This window comes from Rhinatrema bivittatum, chromosome 9 (assembly GCF_901001135.1).
Source record: "Rhinatrema bivittatum chromosome 9, aRhiBiv1.1, whole genome shotgun sequence".
NCBI lineage: Eukaryota > Metazoa > Chordata > Amphibia > Gymnophiona > Rhinatrematidae > Rhinatrema > Rhinatrema bivittatum.
Window position 1 is genome coordinate 197,304,426 of NC_042623.1, and position 27,360 is coordinate 197,331,785.

Sequence of the window (27,360 nt, forward strand, 5' to 3'; positions counted from 1 at the left end):
TTTGTGGAGTGGCTGCTGTTCTCTGGATAGATTTCAAAATCCAGAGGCTGGGCCTGCTTGTGGAGCTGGCTGAGGTCTGGATGGCTTAGGTTGTTGTGGATGTCCTCTCTGAGGTTGTTTGGTTGGTCTCACGCGAGATGTAGGTGGATAGTACCTGCGTGAATGATAAAACGGTCTCCTGGGTTCCCTTCTCATGGTTCTTGCAGAGGAGGGAGCCTCTGTAGTAACCGTGGACAGCTGACGCAGGGTCTCATGATGGTCTTTTAGTTGAGCCACTGTGTCCTGATCTTGTCACCGAATAGATTTTCGCCGGTACAAGGCAGGTTAGCAAGTTTGTCTTGGAATTCAGTTTGTAAATCTGATGCTTTAAGGCAAGCCCACCTTCTGGCGCTGATTCCTGTCGCTGATAAACGAGAAGCAGTCGCAAAGGAATTGTAAGCAGTCCTTACTTCATGCTTTCCTGCCTCAAAGCCTTTCTGTAGTATGGCATTGAGGTTATCTTGATGCTGTTGCGGAAGATTATCAGCTATTCCCTGAACTTGCTTCCAGAGATTTCTCTATTGTGTCATGTAAAGCTGATATGCAGCTATGCGTGACAACTAGCATAGACCCCTGAAAGATTTTCTGACCTAAGATGTCCAGGAATTTTTGGTCTTTTCCAGGGGGAGATGAGGAGTGAGGGCGCAGTCTCCTAGCCTTTTTCTGTGTGGATTCAACTACCTCTGATTGATGGGGTAGTTGTGGCTTTTGGAATCCTGAAGTATGATGGACAAGATACGTTGCATCTGTCTTCCTATTCACTGGTGGGACAGAGCAGGGATGGTCCCATACACTATGTTGGAGTACGTCGTGAATGGGAACCGCCATAATTTCTTTGGGAGCATCCACAAATTGGAGGACTTCCAATGTTTTATGACGTGTGTCTTCTTCTGTGACCAGATCAAAGGGGATTGTGTCTCTGACATTTCCTTTATAAAATTCGCAAAGGAGAGGTCTTCTGGAGGAGACGGTTCAGATATGTCCTCCGTAGAACTGTCTGTGTCAACATCCTCTCCATAGGTCTTACAGGGTCTCTGGCTGAGATCCCGAGGGAGGGAAAAAGGCTGGTACTGTAGGATGTGCTGTCATCGATGGATCCCTTGATAGCGGAAGGTTTCAGCAGCATCGATGGTATCAAGGGGAATCGTGGGCATCTCGATCCCAAGAGCCCCAGTGGACCAGGAATCTGTTCCAGCATCGGTGGAAGTGGTGCTGGAAGAGGACTGGAGTCCGTGCTTTCATCTTCAGAGGACCCCGGAATGGGTATTGGGGGTTTCGGACACTCAATAGGTTGCTTTGGCATCAATGGCCCCGGCAGGGTTGGAAGGGCACGATGAGTGTGTTGAGGCAGTCGAGCAGTGGTGTAAATATTGATGGCTCCAGTGTCTGTGCCAGTATGGGTGCCGGCATCGATGGCGGTTGTAGGTTCCGGAGGGCAACCAGGACCGCTTGTCGGACCAGTATGTCCAACTCCTCCCTGGAAGCTGGTATCGGTAACAGCTGCAGGGGGAGGCAGGCCAGGCGTAACTGGCACTTCCACTGGTGTCTGTGGGGGCTCAGTATCCAGCACAGATATCAGTGGGGATCGCCTCGGTATCTCGAGTAGGGAGGAAATTGAAGGCTTCTCTACTCATGTCCTCTTTGCAGTTGGCTCGATAGCCATCGAGGCTGATGTGGTGTCGGCACCAGGAGTGGTAATGCGTCTGTGCCGGTGGCGATATTTCCCTCGGTGCTCGGTCCGGTCTTTCTCCGGCACCAAGGAAGACTATGATGATGCCTTAGATGTTGTCTGTGACGGATGGTCACCGCTGCCCTGGTCCTCCCGGTGAGGTTTGTCGATGGATTTTTTCGATGTTCCTGCCGGTGACGAGTGGGTGGATGTCACTGGAGTTATCTTGATTTTAAAAAGGGACTCCATCTTGTCCAGCCGGGCCCGCCTGCCCTTCGGGGTCATTTGGGCACAACTTGAGCACAACTTGGGCAGCAACAAATATCGTGTGATGATCACACAGACATCATGTGGGTCGGTAATTGACATGTTTCGGGGACACTCCGGACATTTTCAAAAACCCATTGCCATTTTGGAGAAAAAAAAAGGGGGCTGCAAAAACAGTCGATGGCCTGTGAACACTGAGGAAAGGGGAGCAGGAACCTACCTGAGACGGTGGATTTTTACTCACCAAGCGATGAAAAACAATATGGCGATGGGAGACCCCTATGAGGGAACTTTTTAATGAAGTAATCTTCAAGTTTTTTCCGTAGGAAATATGGGGAGAGAATTCTCACAGAGCTCCTAACCACGAGGCAAACTGCAGCGTGGAACAAAAGACTGAAGGGAGACCCCTGTGGCTACAGGGATTATGGCATGCTGGGCATGCTCAGTGTGCCAGTCAAAAGTTCTAGATACTTTGACAGAAAAGTTTTCCATGATAGAGCTCTGTCCAGTGACGTCACCCACATGTGAGGACTACCATCCTGCGTGTCCTGGGAGAAACATTCTTCGGATAAGGAGAAAAAGGAACAGATTTGGGTTTCAAAGCTACAATGGTAAATAATGGCATAAAAATGTTTGGAAAGTTCTATGGTTTAAGAGAAGCATCAGGGATGACACAGATCATACGGTGCATGAGTGTGACTGTTTAAGAGTGTAGCATATTCTGTCTGAGGTGGCCGCGGGAATAGCTCAGGAATACAATAAGACTGGACCCACTTAGTTATGGTGCAGGTATTTATTTACAGTGCTTCAAATATACAAGAATCAAGAAAGTAGCTCACCTTGTGTCAGGCACAACTAACAGGTAAATGTCCGTCTGAGTGTATCATGAGGTTCTACCAGCAACCTGGGGCTCCCCAAGCCTTTCTAGGCCTGGGTTCTTATGGTAGGGTGAAGGGAACCTCTCTTCACCCAGAATCCCTTGCGGCATTCTGCCTTAAGGAGGACTGGGTTAAAACTTGAACCGAGCTCAAGGTAGAATGAGAGCTGTGACGGAATGTACCGACAAGGAATGCAATGAAGAATGGTCCCAAATAAATTCACGTGTCATTTCCAGTTTCCTACCAATATGTAATATAATTAAAAAAAAAAATTCTCCACACTTTTTCCTGCTCTTTCTCCCAAGTCTGATATACCAGTGTGAATTTATATCATCCACAAAGGCTACTTTATAATGGGTTAACTTCTTGCATCTTAACCACAATGAAATTGCCTAATCAATACAAAAATGTGAGTGATCACTTCATTCAAGGCAGGAGGAAAAGACCTCAGAACACCCACGCATGGCTCAAACCTAACCAGTTGGCCAGTTCACCTTCGCAGACGCTGTCAGCGTTTCGCCCGGTGGCAAATTTGATGGTGAAGGGACATGAAGTTTTGAGATAACTCTCCTTATCATATATTTAAAAAGGACTTATAAAAAAATGATGCAAAAAGTTTTTTGAAGAATAAAAGAAAAGGGTTGGTAGAAGGATTTTCAGACCGATGATTGAAACATTCAGCCAAATGCTGATATGGTTCGGTTTGAGCCATGCGTGGGTGTTCTGAGGTCTTTTCCTCCTGTCTTGAATAAAGTGATCACTCACATTTTTGAATTGATTGGGCAATTTCATTGTGGTTAGGATTTTGATCTTGAATTGCCTTTTGCCTTTGTGGGTTGATTTTTTTTTTTACTAACTTCTTGCATGCCATTTTCTACTCCTCAACCTGTCTAATAAAACTGAAAATTGTTTTTAATTTTGTCTAAAATTCAAGTCCTCAGCCTTATCCATTGCTCTTGAGCCTCTTTACCAATGTATACACATTTAATAGACCTTCTATAAAACCCCTGACCAATTTGAAATTGAGTAGGTGGATTTCTGATTATCAAACTAGAAAAATGTGGAGTTAAAGGGTATTTTTAAGACCAAAGATGGCAATAAGTCACAACTAAAGCAGTCGTTAGGGCTGAGCGATAAGAAACCATACTGCCTAAAGCACTGCATATTCCATTTTCAGCTAAGCAAAGTCTTAAAGCTGGGATACATTTATTGTGGTTACACAGTAAAACAGTTTTCTAATATTAACATTTCAGATCTTTAAAAAAAACACACAAATACCTCTAACTACAAGGTATCTCTCGATGGCTTGCACTAAAGCCAAGGGATCAATCTTAACAGGTCCACCTTTCCACTGCTTTACGTTAGTACAGTCTGGATGTCGCTGAAGCTGGCATTTTAACTGGTGCGTGTTGAAAAATTTTAATGCTTGGGATCCTCTGTTGAGAGAAAAACTCAAAATAATTTGTGAAAACGTTTCTACATGCACAGTACTGTGAGTTTATCATTTCATTTGTACATAACAGCATAAACAATAGATCTACAGTGCCTTGTAAAGTCTTCATATTCTTCTACATTTTTTACATTCTATCTCAAATATAAATCAAAATGCATGAAAAATAGGAGTTTATTTTACCAATCCACACAAAACATGCTATTCTTTGATCATGAAATAATTATAGAAATAATCCAAATGTATTTAACAAAAATAAACTAAAAAAGTCTTGATTGTGTAAGTTTTCACACCCTTTGACAATTCTTGATGGAAAGTGTCTACCAACTTTGCACAGAGATGGTGCAAGTTCTTTCATGTTTGGGGATGGTTTTCAATTCTTGGCACAGATTTTCTACTGGATTCAGGTCTGGACTTTGACTGAGCCACTCCATTGCTGCTTTGGTTTTGTGCTTAGGATCAACTGCTCTGCTGAAAGGTGAATCTTCTCCCCAGTCCCAAGTCTATGGCAGAATGGAAGAGGTATTCCTCCATTTTTCCTTTGATTTTTACAAGACTCCTTACCCCTGCTGCTCCAAAGAATCCCCACAACCTAGTGCTGCCACTACCATGATTTACTGTATGGACAGTGTTAGAAGAAAGATGCTCTGTTTGTTTTATGCCATGCATATCACTTACGGCTCGATCCAGTAAGGCCGCGGTAAAAACAGTGAGGTAGTGTCAGGCGCACCCTTCCCCCCCGCACGCACAGTTCTCTTCACTAACTCCCCGATACTCTCCTCTAATCGCATGCAAATGCATGCCGCGGCTGTGAAGCGTTAGGGAAGGGTTATGCCCGCGCAACCCATTTTACTGTATAGGCGCTGTAACAGCGCCTATACAGTAACCTGGGTGCGCTGGTACCTGTCATTTCAAATGACATTTGAAATGACAGGCACCAGGAAGTGTAAAAAAGTTTAAAAAGTGTAAAAAACAAAAAACCTGTGTGTTATATAAAAAAAATAAAACAATTTTAAATACCTGTCGGAGGGCCGTGGGTCCAGGCGGCCGGTGGGCGGCGGGCAGCCATCAGCGGCATCCGGTAGTCCCTTCTCCCTTCCTCCCTCCCTCCCCTGCCTGGATGAGCGCCAAAATCGCACGGGCGGGTCGGCAGCGGGGGGGGGGGGGGGGGGGGGGGCGGCAGCAGGATCCGGGAGCGGCGGGTAGGCAGCAGCGGGGTCCGGGGGGGGCAGGGGCAGCGGCAGCGGGGGGGGGGGGGGCAGCAGCAGGGGGGCGGCAGCAGGATCCGGGAGCGGCGGGTAGGCAGCAGCGGGGTCCGGGGGTGGCAGCGAGATCCGGGGAGCCAGCAGCGGCAGCATGTTCGATCGCGCAGGCAGGTAGGTGGCAAAGTAAAGATGGCCGCCTGCACGGGAAAATTGTGCAATTGGCCGCTGAAGACGTGACGTCACACCCCGTGACGCCAAACGTCGTGACGTCACGTCTTCAGCGGCCAATTGCACGATTTTCCCGTGCAGGCGGCCATCTTTACTTTGCCACCTACCTGCCTGCGCGATCGAACATGCTGCCGCTGCTGGCTCCCCGGATCTCGCTGCCACCCCCGGACCCCGCTGCTGCCTACCCGCCGCTCCCGGATCCTGCTGCCGCCCCCCCCGCTGCCGCCCCCCCCCCGCTGCCGCGGACCCCGCTGCTGCCTACCCGCCGCTCCCGGATCCTGCTGCCGCCCCCCCCCCCCCCGCTGCCGACCCGCCCATGCGATTTTGGCGCTCATCCAGGCAGGGGAGGGAGGGAGGAAGGGAGAAGGGACTACCGGATGCCGCTGATGGCTGCCCGCCGCCCACCGGCCGCCTGGACCCACGGCCCTCCGACAGGTATTTAAAATTGTTTTATTTTTTTATATAGCACACAGGTTTTTTGTTTTTTACACTTTTTAAACTTACCATAGCAGGCCCGAGCCTTGCTACTTTTTCGTTTGTTTTTTTTTGCCCTGGTCCCGTCCGGTCTCCTGCAGCCCCGTCCGGTCGGGGCTGCAGGAGACCGGACGGGACCAGGGCGGGTAAGCAATGTTTTTACCCTACACTACACTAACTCCTACTAGGGGGAGGCGGTAAACTAGCAGGTTAAGGCCGCGGCAGAACAGCGGGTTACGGAGGAGATAATATCAGTGCCTGTTACAGTATCGCAGGGGAATAGCTAATTCCTTCATTATACAGCTTTTTCGTTCATTTACATGCCGGGTGCGGAAAGGGTTATGCGTCTGTTTTCAGAAGCGATACGGACGCGTGAAACTGGACACTGTATCGCCGAACTGCCTTGCGCGCCCGAATTGTGCGCTACGAGCACGTTACAGACGGGCAATCCTCGAGCGGACGATACTGGATCGAGCTGTTAGTATTGAAACCAAAAAGCTATTTGGTCTCATTAGATCACAAAACCTTCTCCCACATGTATGCAGTGTCCCATAAGTCTTTCTTGGCAAACGCATATGCGACACATCATATGGCTTTTCTTCAGCAATGGCTTCCTTCTTGCCACCCTCCCATTCAGGCCAGATTTGTGGAGTAATCTTGAATTATTGACATGTCAACATTTTCCACAGTGTCAACTAGAGACTGCTAGAGTTCTTTTAAAATCATATTACGTCTCACAGAGACCCCTCGGCTATTGACTTTGGAAGGACTGCTTGATCATGGTAATGTCTCTGTGGTGCCAAATTGTTTCCACTTTACTATGATAGACCTGACATTTCTCCAAGGGATATTTAAATATATTGAAGTTTTCCTAGAGCCTACACTAAATCTGTACCTTTGAAAATTGCTATCCTGGAGTTCTTTAGGCAGCTCCATGTTTGGCATGCTTTCACCTTTGCATTAAATTCACTTCATACAACACAAACAACTTGATTCTTCATCCAGGCGTACTCAAACCAGTTCAACTACTGCGACTGAACACAGGTGGGCTCTATTTAACTTATGGGCCGTGTAAAGGTAACCTTTTGAACCAGATGTGAATAATCATACAATGGAGAAATTTATACTTACTCAATTTATTTTCCTTTATTTCTGCTAAACCAGTCCGGAACAATTTGGTTTAATCCCTCATCCAGCTGATAAAGGCAGAGAACGTTTTTTGTTTAAATCTGTGACATCACTACTACATCCGTGAGCAAATTGGTTTGAGCCAGTACTCCGCTGTCAAAGCATTCTGAAAACTACAGAAAAATCCATATACATGAAACAGAAATCACCTATTTTTTTTGGAATGGAAGAGGAAGATACTCTTTGAAATTTTGAAGACTTTATTTAATTTAAAATTTCTTTCCTCCTTGGGGGGGGGGGGGGGTCTGGACTGGTGTAGCAGAAATAAGTGCAAGGAAATTATCAAGGAAATATAAATTTCTCCTCTCTTTTCTTTCTTCTACATCAGTCCAGAACAATTGGTAAATACTACAGCCCAATTATTCTGGGTGGAAGGATATTAAAACTGCTTTTCGAATGCTTACTTTCTAAGCAGCGTTCTTTATCATGAGAACATTCAATCTGTAGTGTTTTGAAAATGAATGTAATGTGGATCATATGGCCACTATACAAATCTCTGAAGGATGTACATTGCTCCCAAGATGATGATTGTAATCTATTTGAAAAGGTTCCGATTTCTTTGGAGCCTGATTTCCTTTAAGCATACGTGCTGTACTTGTATTCTCCTTTGCCCAACTTGCTACGGTTGGTTCGGATGTCGCCTAAACTTTTTATGCTCCTCCAAATAAAATTAATTTATCTGACTTTCTTGAAAAAGAATTTGACACTTCTAAATATCTCAGTAAGATGTTGCTTACTTTTGAGCATCTTAATGACTAATTTTTCCTGCACACTACTTAAAAAATGCAAATATAACTTTAGTCTGATTGAAAAATAAAAGAGAACTTCTGGCTAATAAGAAGGTACTAGATTAACTGTATATGTATTTTCAGATTAATTTAAAAATTGAATTCTACAAGATAGATACTTCAGAAAGATATATTACCGTAATATGCTGTCAGACTAACTTTTTAAGATAAAATCTGTCTTTTAAAAGAATTAAAAAAGGCATCGTTAATAAAGCCTTCATGAACAAATTTAGAATATATTGTGGATAAAACTGCTTTTTGGGATATACTCTGGCTTTAACTCCCTTCATAGAACAGAGATGCCTGATTCTTCCTTTGCTACATGATATTTTATTTGTGCAATAAACATTTTTCTGGCGCATTTTTGAAGAAAGGCTAAAGTAGCAGAAATATCTGCATGCTTAGGTGAGTTTGCTGGAGCTTTGCAATAGGGATGTGCCTTTTTTTTTTTTTTAGTGTGCATTAAACCCAATTAGTGCACAAGCGCAATTTAGTGAGCACTAAAACAAAGAAAAAAATGTTTAATCAAATAAAACAAAATGAAAACATTTTCCAGCTGCACATCCCTACTTTGAAATATGATTCGAAAGAATGTCACACAATATATACAATAGATGCATTTTTTCTTTAAATTATTGTAGAGATTTAAAACATTTCTGTACCGCCTATCAACTTTCCTAGGCAGTTTACAAAATACAACCATAAAAATCAATTTAAATAAACAAGTAATAAAACAAACATTACAATGTGAAAAAAAAATAAAACATAAAACAGATAACATACAAATAAAATCTTCTACAAAGATACAGCCAGTATCAAGCACATTGCCCTCTGCTTTATGGTAAACATTCCCATGCTTGGTAAAATCATTCAATCATTCTTGGCGACTTCAACCTCCATATAGATACCAACCCAAGATCTCTAAACTGCCAAACCTTTCTAGACATGCTTTCAAGCTTAAATTGCTTCCTACAAGTGCACAACCCCACACACAAAGCAGGTCACACATTGGATCTAATATTCACTAATATCTACTTCTCAAATACCTCAATTTCCCATAGTCCAGTTCCCTGGTCTGATCACCATCTACTACTATGCAAGACTCAAATAAATTACAACAATTTAACCAACACTAAGGATACTCAAAATTTCTTCAAATACCGACCACCATTTCAATCTGATCTTCTCCTACAAGAACTGGGTTATCAGCTAGCTAATCTCGACCTTTCAAACATAAATAACGCTATCCAATCCTGGTATCAAATTACCGAAGAAACCGTTAACAATATTAACCCAGAGAAAATCAAACGTCTAAAGAACAAAAGAGAACACCAAAACCCTTGGTATAACACCACTCTAAAAAACATGAAAACGGCCCTCAGGAAAATCGAAAAAGAGTGGCAAAAAAACAAACAGCCCTTATTACAGCAGAAATACCGCACACAACTAGCCGCCTACAAAAAAACTATTCAGAACACGAAACATGATTATTACGGTAAAAAAATAAATAACTCCGCCAACAAATCTAAATCCCTTTTCAACATAGTACACAAAATCATCGCCGAAAACAACAACCCCAATACTACCGTAACCAAAGATTTGAGCCAAGACTTAGCCATCTTCTTTAAGAACAAAATTTCAAAAATTACTGATGCCTTCAACACCCCATCAATCATAGAAAAGCAATCATTAACAAACATAAGTCCTTGGCTTGATTTCAATCCTATCTCCAACATGGAAACAGAGAAAATGCTGAAAAAAATAAACCCTGCGCGTCATGACATGGACACCATCCCGATCCGAGTGTTAAAGGAAATCGCTCATCCCATAGCCCCAACAATAGCAGCAATCATCAACAAATCTCTTATAGAGGGCGAGCTTCCTACCAAACTAAAAATCGCTACAATCACGCCACTACTAAAGAAAAAAAACCTTAACCCAGAAGATTTAAACAATTACCGCCCAATTTCAAACCTACCCCTCTTTGCTAAACTGACAGAGAAGGTGGTACTGAAACAACTAAACGAACATCTTGACGACCACAAAATACTATTTCCCATACAACACGGTTTTAGGAAAAACCTCAGTACAGAAACCCTTCTACTCAATCTTTCTGACACCTTACTAAGAGGCTTCGATAACAAACTAGAACACCTTCTGATCCTCCTCGATCTGTCAGCAGCCTTTGACACAGTGGACCACAAAAGGCTTATTTCTAGCCTGGAATCCATCAGGCTCGATGGAAAAACCGTTAACTGGTTTACCTCTTTCCTTAAAAACAGGTTTTTCAAAGTCTCCTACAACAGCATTTCATCCGAGGCCATCCCTCTGGAAACAGGAGTTCCTCAAGGGTCGGCTTTATCGCCCATTCTCTTTAATATCTACCTTCTACCTTTATGCCAACTCCAATCAAGCCTTAACATCATTTTCTACATGTATGCTGATGACATACAACTGCTCATTCCTATAACTTCATCCTTAGAAGACTCAATGTCAAAAGCAGCCTCACACCTTGATGCAATACGAAAACTGCTAAACAACCTAAAATTATGTTTAAATATGAGCAAAACAGAATGTATTCTAATTGCAAGAAAAAACTCTGGTACAACATCCACTCCACCCTTCCAATTTGACAACATTCGAATTCAACTTAAAGACAACGTTGGCTAGATAATGAGCTAAATTACAAAAAACACATCACAACAAGAACAAGAGAAGGCTTCCACAAAATTCAAATACTCAAACACCTAAAACCACTGCTTCACCCCCAGGATTTCAGAACCGTTCTTCAAGCCCTCATCTTCTCCAGTTTGGACTACTGCAACTCCCTTCTAATAGGCCTTCCTAAATCAACCTTAAGACCACTGCAGCTACTCCAAAATGCAGCTGCCAGAGTCCTGACTGGTAAAAGAAAATCCGACCACATATCCCCAGTACTCTATAACTTACAATGGCTACCGGTTGAAAAAAGAATAGAGTACAAAATCCTCACAATCCTACACAAGACAATTCTTAAAGCAGACTACACTGCCCTGGACAATATTATACATTTACATAAATCTTCACGTACAAGGTCAACATATAAAATTCAGCTGGATGTTCCTTCACTACCACAAGCCAAACCATCCTCCACAAGAAATAGAGCCATCTCCATCGTCGGCCCAAAATTATGGAACTCATTACCTCATCACCTCAATTCGCAAGAAAACTTTAAATCTTTTAAAAAAGAACTTAAAGCTTGGCTTCTCTCACAGTCTTGCAATGGTTGCTCACCTAATGACAGCAGAACATAAATCTTGGATCACATCCACTGCGCGATTCATTTTTACGCTAGCAATCCCCCTCCCACGACGACCACCCCGACTCACAGAAACCTCTCTCGCTTTTGTTACGGTATCAACCGTCCCCTACAAGATTTTATACAGTCAAATTTTTAATGTATGATGTATTTATTGACTATTAAGTTATGTTCTGATTCAATTTCTGTTATACTGTTATGGATTTAAATGTAACTGGTTTGTTATAATGTAAACCGGAGTGAAGGCAATGTCTGCTATACCTCGGTATATAAACTAATGCTAAATAAACGAATGCTAAATAAAATTCACTGCACTAAAAATGTTTGCTGGAATATATACGTGCTTTCACCAGTTTGCGAAATTTTAAAAGATTACTCTTGCCTTTAATTTCTTTTGGCTGAGAATTCCAAAGAGTTGGTCTTTGTCCATAAAATAGCCATTCACGAGACTCATCTGTATGAATTTGCAAATAGTCTAAATAAATTTAACTTCACTAGAGTCATGCTAGAAGATAAATTGGTCCACCAGGGATATTATGCCTTGGATTAGAATATCTTTGGCTTTTTAGAAACACTAGAAAATGACAAGGTTAAGGATTAATTAGACACACACAATAAGGCTACCTTTGCCAAACCTGCACCACTAGTATCACCTGTTTTGTTTATTTTGTCTTTTTTTTTTTAATGTATGTATGTCCCATCAAGTGGCCATGATAGGGAGGAGATATACATCAAGTTCCCCTTTGGCTAATTCTATGTTAGTGTAACTATCCCATTAATGCCTCAATGCTTGTTTCCACAAAGAAACTATATTTGTGATTTGCAAATTTTGATTAAAACTGATATATCTCCTAAAGAAGCACCTGCTCGACAGGATCGAGAAGATTATGGATTTAGAAATTGGCCTGTACATTTTTTACTTCACTCAATATGAAGTGTAGAAATAATTTGTGACCTTTGATATCCCTCTACTATAGACTCTGCCCTGTTTCATTATGCATGCCACTGCGGTAGCACTGTCACACAGAAATCTCTCCGCCTTACTTTATAGCTTATTGTACGAAGTTTCGCTGTAAGAATTGACTCAAATGAATAGATAAGGATAGTAGAGGAAATTTTCATCTCTTTTAGGAGTTTAATTGTTTCTTATACTGTCTCCAAATAGCTTTACTAAGAAGCAAGGAGTTTCAATTTTTGTTTTTTATTAAGTTTATAAGTCTCTGAGCTCCAATGGTTTAATCCAAACCATTCTTTGATCAAGATTAAGGACATAAGAAGTTGTCATACTGGGTCAGATTGAGGGTCTATCAAGGCCAACATCCTGTTTCCAATAGTGGCCAATCCAGGATATACTGGGGCAAGTACCTAAGCATTAAATAAATCCCATGCTACTAATGCCAGTAATAAGCAGTGGCTATTCCCTAAGTCATTTTGATTAACAGTTTATAGACTTCTCCTCCAGGAAGTTGTCCAAAACTTTTGTAAACCCAGCTATGCTAACTGGCAATAAATTCCAGAGCTTAATTGTGCGTTGCGTGCAAAATAATTTTCTCCCATTTATTTTAAGCATGCTACTTAAGCCGGTTCCATCCCCTTACTTTGGTCACCCTTCACATTGGGGTGGATTTATCAAAATGCGATAAGTTCCGCATGCGATAGCAAAAGGGGAGTCCATTGTTAATGGTCCTTGACACACAGGAGAGCGAGAGCGAGAGCGAGAGAGCGAGAGCGCGAGAGAGCGAGAGCGCGAGAGAGCGAGAGCGAGAGCGAGAGCGAGAGAGAGAGAGAGAGATAGATACCGGCCATAATATCATGGCCCATAGGTAGGTATTTGTATCCCTATGGTAGGCCCACTTAGTAACTCGAGGTGGGGTTTAGGTAAGAGTGTAGGGGATTAAGGGCCACTTTGACATTCTACGTGACACCTACGAACAGAACAGTGGTCTCTTGTGAAGATTTGCTGGCCTTTGGAGTGAGGAAACTCACTCCAAGATGAGATTTGGGCAATGTTTTCTCAACCTAGCTTGATGGACTCTCTACCTGGGTAACATCAAGCTAGGTTGAGAGACTCTCTCTCTCTCTCGGCTCTGGACCCGTCAATTCACCTGAAATAGGACTTACGGGAGACATCGCAAATGGCGATGAAACCTTACCGCACGGTCACGGCAGCTATCGCACAGCCTAACGCAATCCAAAGAAGTGTAGTTAAAATCGGCGTTATGGCTGTGCGATAGCTCTTCGCAAACAGGCTAACCCAGCCCACTCTCCGCCCCTAACACCTCCTATTTTCTGAATTTGCATCGCACCATATGATATGCCTAGGCATCGATGGCCGCATCGATGGAGGCACCGATGGAATCGGCGACATCAATGGCAACACTCCTGAGGGCGGAATGGAGATCAGCGTTTCTTCTTCTTCCGATGACAAGGGTATCGGTGAGGAAGGAATCGGGGCCCATCGGTTCCCTCGGATCCACTGGTGGAAGGGCATCCAATAGCGGTGCAAGCGCCTTGGGTATTGGATCGGTGGCCAGCTTGGGAACTAGCACCGATGGAGGTTTGAACCCTTGGAGTGCTTTACCATTGGCCTCTTCGATCATCCGATCCAATTCCTCACGGAAGCCTGGGGCATGGATACCTGGTTCCGGAGTAGGAGGCAGCACTGGTGTAGCCAGGGGGTCCACCGTTGAGTCGCGGCTCTTGGCACCTGCCCAGGAGGGGGAACGCCTCAGTGACCCAGAAACAGAATAGGATGGGGCCTTTTCTGTACGGGACTTTTGTTGGTGGCTCAGACAACGTCGATGCCAAGGGCTTACCTGTATCGATGGCCTGAGCTTTCCGATGGCGGTGTCTATGTTTGTCTCGATGTTCTCCTCTGTCTTTTTCCTGAGGAGGAACAGAGAGGGTCGACACCCGCAGAGTCGTTGAAGCCGGTCGGGCAGCAGAAGTTTCCTGGTACTGGCGCGAAGTTGATGGTACTGGTTTGGAAGACGACAAAGCTATCAATGGAGTTGGGGTATTTGACCGAAAGAGAAGTTCCATCTTCTCCAGCCTAGCCTTGCAACCCTTTGCTGTCATTTGGGCACATTTGGTGCAAGTAAGGACATCATGGTCGGACCCCAAACACATCACACAGACCGTGTGAGGGTCAGTGATGGACATTGTTCGAGTGCACTCTGGGCACAGACGGGAACCAGACGCCATGGCCTCAACAAGAATTTAGTCACAGTGCGGTCGATGGCCAGTAGGCTGCACGGGAAAAATGACGGGAATAGACTGCAAGCTGGTTAAAAAAAAAAAACCTTTCCGTTCGACCGCGGAGCAAAGGTATCGATAAGGGAACCCCTGTGGGGTATAATTTGAAATTTTTTGAAAAGTTCTGTGAGGAAAAATTCCTGTCAGGAATCTCTGAAGAACTCCTTAACCCGCGTGTCTACTGCTGCGCGGAAAAAAGACGACCGAATGGGGGACCCCTGCTGGATGCAGGGTTGGTGCTATGCTGGGCATGCCCAGTAGGTGTCAAAGTTCTAGAAACTTTGACAAAAGTATTCAGTTATTGGGCTCCATCCTGATGATGTCACCCATATGTGAGGACTACCATCCTGCTTGTCCTGTGAGAAATTTCCCTTTTCTATCAGGGAATCAAAACTTTTCTTCTCAAATTCCACCTCCTTGCCTGCAACAGAAAGATCTATTGCTTAAGGGGTATTTTTTTTTTTATAAGTTCCTTTTGAGATTTAAAAACTCTTAGGAGGTTTACATAGATACAATGTTAAATGGTTCGGAAGAATTCTTATTGCTGGAGATAACATCTAAACCTTCATTTGCTTGCAAAGCACAGAATGCTCATTAAGGAATAGGAAAATTTAAATATACATGTGTGAGATATGACTGATCCCATTTTGACATAAGTTCAAGGATTCAAAAGTGTCAGGTCATGATTTTTACCTGCAGCTGATTAATGCTTTGCTCAAGCTGTATATAGCAGGGGTGGGCAATTAATTTTCCCATGGGGCCGCATGAGAAATTGGGATGGTTTTAGAGGGCCGGACTAATATAATTAACTCAGTTCTACCCAATACTGTATATAGTATATATACTATCCCTTCATAAACAAACAGTAAGTAAAATACAAAGATTCAATGAAAATATGGAGGACCTACTTACATCATTCCCCCTCCAAGTACATCTCTGGCTCCCCCACACTCTCATTCCCCCCTCCCAGCACATCTCTGGCCCCCTCCACACTCTCATTCCCCCCTCCCAGCACATCTCTGGCTCCCCCACACTCTCATTCCCCCCTCCCAGCACATCTCTGGCTCCCCCACACTCTCATTCCCCCCTCCCAGCACATCTCTGGCCCCCACAGTCTCATTCCCCTCTCCCCACCCCCTCCAAGCACATCTCTAGCCCCCACAGTCTCATTCCCCCTCCCAACATACTAATTCCTCCCCTCCTGATACCTGGCTGTAGCTGCACACTCTGGATTCCTTTCCTGTTACGCTCCAATGCCATGCTCCTGGCCTTCGCGTTCCGCCCACGTGCGATACTGTGCAGTACTGTCTAGGTCTGCCCACAAAATATGCTCCTGACGTGTGCATCAACAAGGCTTGCAGCTCCTGCTCTGATTGGCTTACTGCTGCAATTATAGGGATAGGGTGCACCTGCTATGGACAGGCTTCATTGCAGCAGCAGCAGCCAATCACTGTAACATCAGAGCACATGTCCCGCCCAACAAGGCCAAAAAAACACGACTGGCAGAAAAAATAGCCCAATTAAAAGCGAATCGGAAAAAACCCCCGAGAATGACTACAAAAAGAAGCCCAATCTCGCAGTAAATAAGCGAGGTTGGCAACACTGGAAGGTAGCGTGCCTTGGCTCGAGTCATTCCCCCCCCCCCCCCACCACCGGACGCTGTAAAAAAAAGTTCATTCTCCGCTCCCTGCCCCTTTTGCCCAGCACCAGCCAATCAGGGAATGAGGGAGCGGAGAATGAACTTTTTTTTACAGCGTCCGGTGGGGGGGAGGGAGTGACTCGAGTGAAGGCACGCTGCCCGATTGGCCGGGGCTGGGCAAGACTCGAGCGAAGGCATTTTTTTTTTTTACAGCTGAGCTCTGTGCTGCTAAATCAGGCGAGCTTCCTGGAACTTAAAGCAAAGGATTCCTAAAGAGGAAAAAGCAGAGGCTGCCCAGCTGAACCCTCCACCATAGCCACGACCTGCACAGCTTTCACTGGGTATTAGATAAAGGACCACGAAAGGCGGAACTGTGACGGTACAAGCTTCCTGCTTTTCTTTTACGTAGGAAAGAAACTCGAGCGAAGGCACGCTGTCCGATTGGCCGGTGCTGGGCAAGCCTTGCCCAGCACCGGCCAATCGGGCAGCGTGCCTTCGCTCGAGTCACTCCCTCCCCCCCACCGGACGCTGTAAAAAAAAAAAAATGTTCATTCTCCGCTCCCTCGCTCCCCGATTGGCCACCAACGCTGCCTTCCCTCTGCAAGGGAAGGCAGCGTGCCTCATTCTCCGTCTGCTCTCAGCAGTGGGCGGGCCGGTCACAGACAGTAGGCGGGCCGGATTCGGCCCGCGGGCCGCCCCTTGCCCAGGTCTGCTATATAGAATGGCCGCTGTTCATAAATCAACGGATGAAACTGATTCAAACAACTCAGGGTAAACAGTCAGGCCTATGATTGTTAACTTTTGTTGCAGAATTTGTCAATATATGCTGGTCTATGTCTTGCATCTCACGACAGTTTTATTGTTGCTTAACTATTCTGTTTTCTGTCTTCATGTATTTTTGGTCGGCTTTTATGTTTTTATTACAAACACTGCTTGCATAAACTGCTTTATTAGATAGTGTTAAATTAAAAAACAAATCTTAACGTTACAGTTTAAGGCCCTAGATTCTCTTTGTAATACATTGTCTGTTTTATTCACTGCAATTTCATGCAGTGCAGGCTGTGCTGTTCTCTTTCTGCGATAATGACCTCACCTACACAGGACTTAAAACAGCCTTATAATCTCCGAGATGAAGGCTAGAATCATTTACAAACAAATGAATGCCCTTATGTTTTACCTTTCAATGCTCAATGTAGTGAAGAATTAAAAATTTTAGAGGATCCTTTTCTCCTTTCCTTAATGAATGTATATATGCTCTAAACTAGCTCAACCAAGAACCCACGAATGGGAATGGGAGCATATCAAAATAATGGCTCACTATTTTGTAAAGATTACAGATGCATATTTCTTTCTTCAAATTAAATTCAAATCACGTGCCAGACCAGTAAGATAAATACTGCTGCTCCATTAGTAGTTCTTTCAGCTGGAGGCAAAGAATATTCGTTCAAACCAATGTGCTCAACAGATATAGTAGTGATGCTGTAGATTTAAAAAAAAAAAAAAAAGTTCTCTGCCTCCATCAGCAATTATTCTGGACTGATGTAGAGAAAGAAAAGGAGCAAGTCTTTTTGGTTTCTTATTCTTAATTTTGTAAGATTTCTGTTACTGTTCTATCATGATGAAAGTATAGAGTATGATTCGTGGATCAGTAAAACAAACGAATATATTTTTATTTGTATTTTTTCAGACAGTATAATGTGAAAAATGTGCAAAGGTGTGAAAACTTTTACCTAGCAGTATATTTTAGCATTACAAACATTATTTCTCTAAATTTATATACAAATTTCTTATCCACATGAAAAAATAAAAATTGACAAGCAACATTATAGCTGGGTAAACTCCTTCTGTTGACATGAATTTTACAGTAATGAGTAGAGTAAGTACACCAAAAGAGAAGGAAAAAAGGAACATTCTTACTAAAATTTCAATCCTACACAGTTCTGTCAGAACAGATGTTCCTTTTCTTCTCTTTTTGGTACTGACATTTTTTGTAAAATGAGCTTAGATATCTTAGTACACACTCAAGCATCTGGATTCTTTCAGCCTTGCTTGGTTCAATATGACCTGAGGCTTATCAGATGGTGCAGATGTCAGTGGGTGCATGTGTGGGTGTATATGCATCTCCCTCCAACCCTTTATAACTCTGCAAAGGCTGAACCTGGTTCCAAACTGCCCTTGGAGGGACATCTGACTTTTCAAAGGTGGTGACTATTCTGCATGTGGGATGGCAATATTGGTACTGTTCCCATAAGATGTGCATAGCAGATTGAACTGAGGCTTTCCAGAATGTCATACTTCTACTGGCCTTGTCTGGTAGCTTGCACAAAAGCAATAGTGACTACACTTGATTTTGAATGAATTTTATAGAAAAATTCAGATAATGAACATTTTAAATTGCATGAATATTAAAAAAAACAAAAACTTTTCTATTTGGGGAACAGCATGAAGCGTGATAAAAGTGGTGGAAGTCAATCTTATAAGCATTAAGATATGTGATCACAACAGGGAGGGATGTGCATTTGTTTTCAGAGCTTGTGTGTGCAAATTGCTTATGAGCATAAGATACTTTTTTTGGTACAATTTAGATACATAAAATTTAATATTATGCATTAAAAAATTTACATGCAAAAACTCCAAAAACAAATTAACCAAAAAAAAAAAAAAGCCAAAAAAATGGGAGGCAGAATCGAAGGACAACCAAACCAAACCTTTTCTGCATGTACACCCTCAAATACGTGAAAAAAACAAAACAGTTTCCTAATGGCAAAATAGTAAGGTGATTACTGTTTTAACATTTTGTCAACTGTTTCTGCTATCACAAATCACTACTACAGCAGCAATTTAGCGCACATAATCAGAACTTGTTCCATTTGTGATAAAATCTCATTTACCTTATGTTTTAAAACTGCCAGTCAGGTTAGCTAAAAACCTTTTTGGCCATATAGACAGGTTGTTTTTTTTTTTTTTTAAATAAATCATCTGTGTAGTGCTGCCATGTAATGCTATCAATTATGAACTAAAAATTGAAGAAAATTTGATATATACAAGTATTTACCTGTAGTAAAAAAAACCAGTAATAAGACAATAGTCTACAGCATGCATATTTCTACATATTTTTTAAGTTGTTTCATTAATATATATATTTAATAGACAGAGGGCCATACTGAGTAGGTTGAACAACGGGAAGTTTACCTGGATATTCAGTGGAATATGAATGGGTGAGTGTCCCGCTGAATATACCTGGCTAAATTTACACCTGCACTCTCTCTGATCAGACTTACCCGCCTACATTTATCTGGCTAGTGTTGATATTCAGCACTAGCCAGATACATTTTAGCCGTACTCCCTGGAACATTTCCTGCCACGCCTCTTTTTATCCGTTACATGTTAGCTGGGTAAGGAGTTCCTGGCTAAAATGTATCTACTTGGTGAGGCAGGAAATTAAAACATGGGGTTTGTCCAGATCACTTGAAACTCTGAAATTCACCCTCAATATTACTGTAAAATTACATATTTTTACAAGCTGGCATAACAAGAATCAAAAACATATGAACTTTAAAGAGGCAAAAGTGAATTTAGTGATTAAATTTCTCACACATTTACAAATTAAGGCAAGGAGATGATCCAACATATAGATACATGCAGTAAAATACAGTATAACAGCTGAACATGTCCTTCATCAAAAGAATAAAAATCACTTATAAATCAGACATCATTGTTTGGTAAAACACCCAGAAAAATTACAGTCTCAAAGATATTATCTCTATATACCACACAAATTTATAGAAGTAAATTTTACTCAAAGGTAGCAAGAAAAAACACAACTTCCACCATTTATTTTTATTTAAAAAGTTTCTATACCATGCTTGAATAAAGAAGAGTAGTTTTCTCATTCTATCCATTATTGGTAAAATGTCTTCAAGCCATGGAACTTAAAGGAAAAATGATCACTTCACATTTACCCGTCTTAAATTTCCCATAGATTTATGTTCGTTTAACGAATTCAAAGCTTTTTTGTTGTATTGTGCAACTTCTGATACCACAAGGTATGTGTGTGGCAGATGAGAAAACACTAGCAATCGTGTGCATAGTGCTGGTAAGCACTGCTAAACATTTAAAGAACAAAACATGAAAACTACTCTTGATCAGAGGCTGGACTGGCGTTACCTTATACAGCCCCTTCGACATCCGTTCTGTTCTAGCAATTGAAGGCTGAGCACAACACGTCTGAGTTTAAATGAAATCAAAACAAATATAACTGGATATATTTCCCAGCAAATGCTATTCTCACTAGGATATTTCTTGTCATCATGATGTGCTTTCGTGCTGCTCTCTAGCACTACATACAAAAATACCAAAGGATAACATTCTGCAAAATTAGGTGGTGTACAAAAGCATGCCCAAGACTAATTCTTGAATATCCCTTGATCAAATCTGAATCTTTTGCCGCAGAAGAAAAAAATGCTGCAGGCCAAATATTCAATCTTATGAGTTTTATGCATGTTGAAGAAATGAAGGCTAAAATTCATATTGGCTACCCATACTGAGAAAATAACGGAAGTCCATGCAGTCTGAGTGACTTATAAGGATACTTTTAATATTCTATGATCATCTGCAAATACTAAGAGCAGCTCCTCAGAAATCTGTAATCTTGCCTTTTTGTAAGGTACACATTAACTCCTTGGCACCGATGGCTACGATATATCCCACATCACTAATTATGTGAAAACTGGGAGATCCTGACCATGAGGTGTCAAGAAGCTATTATACCAGTATTAATCCTTACCTGCTGCCAGTTCCATTCCCACTCGGGAAATCGTGTACTTTGACAGGAAACTGCTCCATTTGGCTTAGGCAATTGTTCATTTTGTGCACCAAGGACATTAGCGGCCCATTTTCCAACATCTCCAGTCTTCCAAGGGGCTCTTCTCCCGGAAGCTAAAGTTGTAAATGAAGTTATCAACCATGTATTACTAAGGGTTTCAAAACATATACATTTGAACATGTGATGTACCTGTGACAGACTGGCAGACAGCTGTAAGGTTTAAATAAACTACATTAAAATCAACCTCTTAATGAGCAAATTAAAATCTCTTCAACACTGTAGAAACATTTCTCTAAATATCTTTTATCCCACAAGTTCCTTTGCGCTGTGGAGTTTAAATTTTGAATTTTAACAGAATTAAGATCTAATGCCAAACCGTAACACCTAACATATAAACACAATGATATTTTAAATTCCCCCTAAAATTACTGGAGAAGGCCCTAAGGCTATTGAACATTTCATCAGCGCCACAAAAAATATATGGTTGTACTTATTTGGCGCATATACCGATGCTAAAATAACCTCCTTCCCAAATAATTGGCCCATTACCAGGCTTTATCTCCCCTTCCAGGTCTGTCAAGGATTTCTCTATTGTAAAAACCTATATTTTTATGCAACAATATGGCTACCTCATTATGTTTAGAAGTACCAGAGGATGAAAATACTTGATTACACTGTTTGGCAATGTTTTGTTTGCCCTCTTTCATATGCGTTTCTTGTAAAAACTTTATACTTTCGCCAATTAATGTGAGCAAGAACCTTTTCCCTTTAGATCAGGGAGCCTAAACCCAAGTTCCGAGCTAGAAAATCAATCTTATATTTACAAACATGCCGTGTTTCCCAATCCCATGGTCTCGCTGTGTTCCAGCCCTGCAGTGAGAACCTTAACTCCCTGTGGTTAAGGGGTTGGCATAGTCTTGCCATATAAGCAGCTCCATCTGTGCCCATTATTGTTTCAAGTACCACACCAAAAACTTCAAAATTAACCCAACCACCCTCCAGAATTTCACCCTCCCATCTTTTCCCATAGAAACATAGAAATGACGGCAGAAGAAGACCAAACGGCCCATCCAGTCTGCCCAGCAAGTTTTGCACTTTTTTTTTTCTCATACTTATCTGTTACTCTTGGCTCTTAGTAACCTTTTGGTTCTATTCCCCTTCCACCCCCGCCATTAATGTAGAGAGCAGTGTTGGAACTGCATCTAAGTGAAATATCTAGCTTAATTAATTAGGGGTAGTAACCGCCGCAATAAGCAAGCTATACCCATGCTTATTTGTTTACCCAGACTAAATAATTCAGTCCTTTTTGGTTGTTGTCTGTATATAGACCCACTTTTCTTCATTCCCCCTGCTGCTGAAGCAGACAGCTATGCTGGATATGCATTGAAAGTGAAGTATCAGACTTTCTCCCCTGCCGTAGAAGTATCAGGCTTATTTGGTTTGGGGTAGTAACCGCCGTAACAAGCAAGCTACTCCCCGCTTTTTTGTGAATGCAAATCCTTTTTCCACATTTCCTCTTGCCGTTGAAGCTTAGAGCAACGTTGGAGATGCATTAACCATGTGTATGTTTATTGAATAAGGGTATTATCTCCAGGTAGTAGCCGTCATTCCCGACGGCCCTTTGCCCTCACTATGTCACTGAGACCAACCAATCCAGCGGTCGGTCCCAGTGACATAGTGAGGGCAAAGGGCCGTCGGCGCCATTTTGATTACTGGCAGCCGACGGCCCACGCCCTGGAGATCGTTCCCGGACCGCTCCTGGACCCCCGCTGGACCACCAGGGACGTTTGGCAGGTCTTGGGGGGGGTCAGGAGGGTGGGGGGTTGCGGTAAATTAAGTCAGCAGGTCTTGGGGGGGTCAGGAGGGTGGGGGGTTGCGGTAAATTAAGTCGGCAGGTCTTGGGGGGGTCAGGAGGGTGGGGGGTTGCGGTAAATTAAGTCGGCAGGTCTTGGGGGGGTCAGGAGGGTGGGGGTTGTGGTAAATTAAGTCGGCAGGTCTTGGGGGAGTCAGGAGGGTGGGGGGTTGTGGTAAATTAAGTCTGCAGGTCTTGGGGGAGTCAGGAGGGTGGGGGTTGTTAAAGGGTTGGGATGGGGGTTTTTTTTGGGGGGGGGGGGGGAGGGGATCCCAGAGAAAGAAAAGTTTTCTGATCTGGGGAGTGGACCGAAATGGCCCTCCCCAGACCCGAAAACAAAATGGGGAGGAAAAAAAAAGCTATGCTCTCCCCTAATTTGCTCCATAAGACGCCCAGACGCAGAGCCGGTTTAGCACAATTTTTTTTTTTTTTTAATTTTACCCCTCTGAATCCTAGGTGCGTCTTATGGTCAGGTGTGTCTTATGGAGCGAAAAATACGGTAATTTGGTTGTCATCTTGTCCTCAACTTCTCCTGATCTGGATAATGGACTTTTGGCCTCTTCTTCAGATATAGCAGCAGAGGGAGAGAAAGACATTAGCTACCTCTCTTCAAGCCAGTTCAAATACCAGAGTCCCTCTTCCTGCTATACTAGCTATACCTCTGGATTCAGGAGAGGTTCAGGAACCTATAAAGTGTCACGATACTTGATATTTGGAGGATGGTGTTCAAACTGGAAAATACTTGAACAGTGCAGCAACTGAATAATATAACTTTGACTCTAGAACAAAAATATAGGCGCAAGATCATTGACTAAATTCTATGGATAGTTCCAGAGTAAAATTGAACCCTCTGATATCTGCTGTGTAAGCAGTTGAAGCAGCACATGTTAGATAGTTTGATGATAACTAGCCAGATTGAGGATAGAAAATTCTAAGAGAAGGAAGAACCTGCATTTTTTTAAACTTTCCATTGACCAAACTATTATTGGCTCTGGAATTATTTAAAAAATATATCAGATATTTTGCTTATTCCTATAGATAAATGCCCAGCTATATCTAAGATTTATTGCTTTCCTAGAAGTAGAAGGGCTGCAGATTTTGGTGAGGAGTAGCTGGATTTACTCTAGGGGCAAAGTCCTTCCCCCTATCTACATTTCTTGAGTTTAATGACATTTCTTTGAGAGAAACCCTCCTGGTAACATTGGTGTCTGAGCAGGGCAGAGATCTGATATGCCAGAAATTGTGTCAATATAAAACTTGACTGCTCTTTGGACAACAGATATATGTATTTTCTGAGGTTTCTCATACTACAGAAGACGTAGGAAGCATTTTTACGGTTAAACCAGAGTGTTGTAGAGCTAGGAGGTTCCTTTTTTCTTAAATATCCATGCAATGTTTGGTAACAAGAATAATTTTATTTTTCGGATCCACTACATCACAAAATCTTTGTTAAAGATAATGCTGAGGGTTAGGTGTCAAAAGGTAGACAATTTCTATTAGCTTTATTTCATTTAAAAGTAGTGATCAAAATATGGTTCTTTCCCCAATGATGTGGGCTAGATTGAAATTATTGAATTGTATGATATACTTTATGCAATACTTTATGTATTTTGCCTTTTGAAACAATTTTCTTATCTGCTTATTTTCAATGCGTGAATATAAAAAAGATGTCTGCCTAGGCTCAACACATCATGTGACCCCCCCCTCCACAATTATATTTTAAAGAATGTTCTCAACAAACAACAACCTTTATATAGAAAATGTTTTTAATTGTTTGGGTCCAGCATAAAAAGCATGGTTGCATGCAGTATGTGTTTTATAATATATATATTGAAACTATTCCAGAATTAATACATTGTAGCAAGCAATACACTTTTTAATTTCTAGAAATGGCAAATTACTTTTCAAAGCATTTCAATAAAGTCAGAACTATATAAAAAGACTGGGAAATACCTTTAAGACCGCATAAAGGTTTACTGCACAGTATATGCCTTACTCACACATGCAAGGAGGTGAATTTTAAGATTCGCAAGCGTGCACACATGTGCGCGTTTGCTGGCTTGTGCACATGGATGCGGCGATTTTATAACATATGCTCGTATATGTGCTTATTTGCACGCCTGTTATCAGCTATACACGCGTACATGTGTGCATGACTTCATATTGACATGTGCATGTGCACGCAAATGCCACTCGATCATGTAAGTGGGAGATTTTAGTAGATACCTGCGCTGATGCAAATACCTGTTTCCCCAGTAAAGAGGACTTCCTAAACTCTTTAGCTAACTTGCCTCCCTTTTAATCTATTAGCCCTGACCCTTAAAACCCTGCTGACAGGCCTAGTTTTTATTTTATTACTTACAAGCCATCCACAGCAGAAATAAACTTACATGGTAGGAGGCTCTGTTGCGCACTTGCGTGTGTACTTACGAACAGACTTCATATGTTACAGATTCAGCCAGCCTATGTCCCGCCCACACTCTACCCTTTTTTCAACTTTATAATTTGTGCGCATACCAGGAGATAAGTGCGTACCTGTGCTGTTTTTAAAATCCACATGATGCGTACCGGGCCGAGTCACACACGTAGATCCCAGCTTTAGTGTGCGTACAGCTTTCAAAATGCGCACGTTAGTTCTGCAGTTTCCCCCTGTTCCCACATCATTTTTCTGAGGTGGAGGAGTTTGTTGCTGCATGAAAACACATACAGGCCAACTGACAATAGGGGGAGCTCTACAATCTATTTCTGCTGGTAGTAAAGATACCGAGACATCAACTTTTGATCAATCTGATAGATGTACTAGGAGTTGCTTCTTTGAATTCATTCTCTAGAATTTTTTTTTTTGCATCCTACCAATCAACCCCAATCTTTCTTTCCCCCCAAACACACTCCACTCCACTTATCTGTAGAAAAAGAAAGCAAAAAGATGCTTACCTGCAATAGGTGTTCACTGTAAACAGCAAGACAAATTGGCTACACACGTGGGTGACATCTGACAGCACTGAGACAGATAGCTCTTTCAGAGCTCAGAAAAACTGAAAAGATCTTTGAGCATGTGCAGATATTGCCATACAGCCATTGCCATGTGAGTTTCCTCAGTCTTTTTAGCAAGCTGACCAACTCTAAAAGGGAGGAGAGTGGAATTGTGTGGTTGATTTGTCCTAAGTAGAAAGTAGGTTACTTATCTGTAATACTGGTTTCTCTGTTGGACAGCAGGATGTCAATCCTTGCACATGGGGTGATGATATCTAATAAAGCCCAGTACAGAGCTTTGATTTAAAGCTTCTAAAAGCTCTGAGCATGCCATCCTGGGCATGTGCAGCACTAGCCACCTGCCTGCCTCACAGGCAAAGCTGCAGTTTCATCTTTTCCACAGAGCCTGCAAGTCAGTTTATTTGTGTCTCAGCTGCTGCAATGAGTTTCTAGAGCTGCAGGCGCTGTTTCTCACAGGGACTCACAGGTTTGTTTTCCCCCCTCTAGTCCTCTAGATTGTTTTGTAGGTTTTGGTTTTTTTCTTAAATTTTTAGTTCTGTTGATCGCATGATGAACTGGCCTGGTGCCCCAGTACAACTTGGTTGAAGTTGTTTCCAGTCTTTAAGTCATGTTTTTTTTTGCCTTTAGTCTGATGTCTCAAGGGGGCTTAGCAGTGAATACCTCTGTGTAGTTGGGCTAGGTCTCTTACCCCCAGGTTAATTAGGACTTGCTGGATACAGATCACAGCTTTCCCTGTGAAGCTCCTGCCATTATTAACTAGTACATCCCAGGTAGGAATTCCAGGAGACTTAGTCCGCCTGATGTACATTGATGGAGGCATCTACACAAAGGGATCCAGGATGGCACTGCCTGAGCATCGATGAACTCAGTTCCCCCTCTAATCTGTGCACTAGGTTCGGGATATGATCAGTGCCTGATGCAGGAGAGGAGTTATTCTGGCATAGACTATGAAGTCCCTGAACATTGCTATGGTGAGAAGAGCTCAATTTGCCTACAATCCTGGGAATCACGCCAGACTCCAGGTGCCCAAGTTAATTATCACATTTGGTGCCCTGAAGTGGCTCCTGCTTGTCTGCCTGCCTGGCAGGTCTGTCTTCGAAAAGGACTGGAGAGCAAGCCTCAGACCTGGGCATGATAGGAATTAGCAGTGGCTGATGCACTGAAGGTACCATGTCCAAAGACATCTGTTGCCAGTATATGGACAGCTGGCGGTGCATCACTGAGAATGAACATCAGGTTACATTCACGATGTCTGGTGCCCCCCCCCCGGTGTTTTTAATATCAGATACTGGTATTGAAGTAGTGGTGGCT

At 42.6% G+C, this 27,360-nt stretch overlaps 1 protein-coding gene across 20 annotated transcripts in view; it reads right to left on the minus strand.

Moving 5' to 3' along the window:
• The window catches only part of TRIP12 (thyroid hormone receptor interactor 12), a 495,519-nt gene that overhangs the window by 72,630 nt on the left and 395,529 nt on the right, over window positions 1–27,360 (minus strand). For 14 of the 20 annotated variants that reach the window (XM_029615415.1, XM_029615414.1, XM_029615411.1 and 11 more), the window contains 2 exons: window positions 21,165–21,316; window positions 4,132–4,304 (listed from right to left, as the gene is read on the minus strand). In XM_029615415.1, coding sequence (XP_029471275.1) covers window positions 4,132–4,304; window positions 21,165–21,316 — 325 coding nt within the window. Of the gene's footprint in view, window positions 1–4,131; window positions 4,305–20,114; window positions 20,606–21,164; window positions 21,317–27,360 lie in introns of those variants that run through there. The other 6 variants (XM_029615429.1, XM_029615423.1, XM_029615419.1 and 3 more) reach the window with 2 other exon arrangements.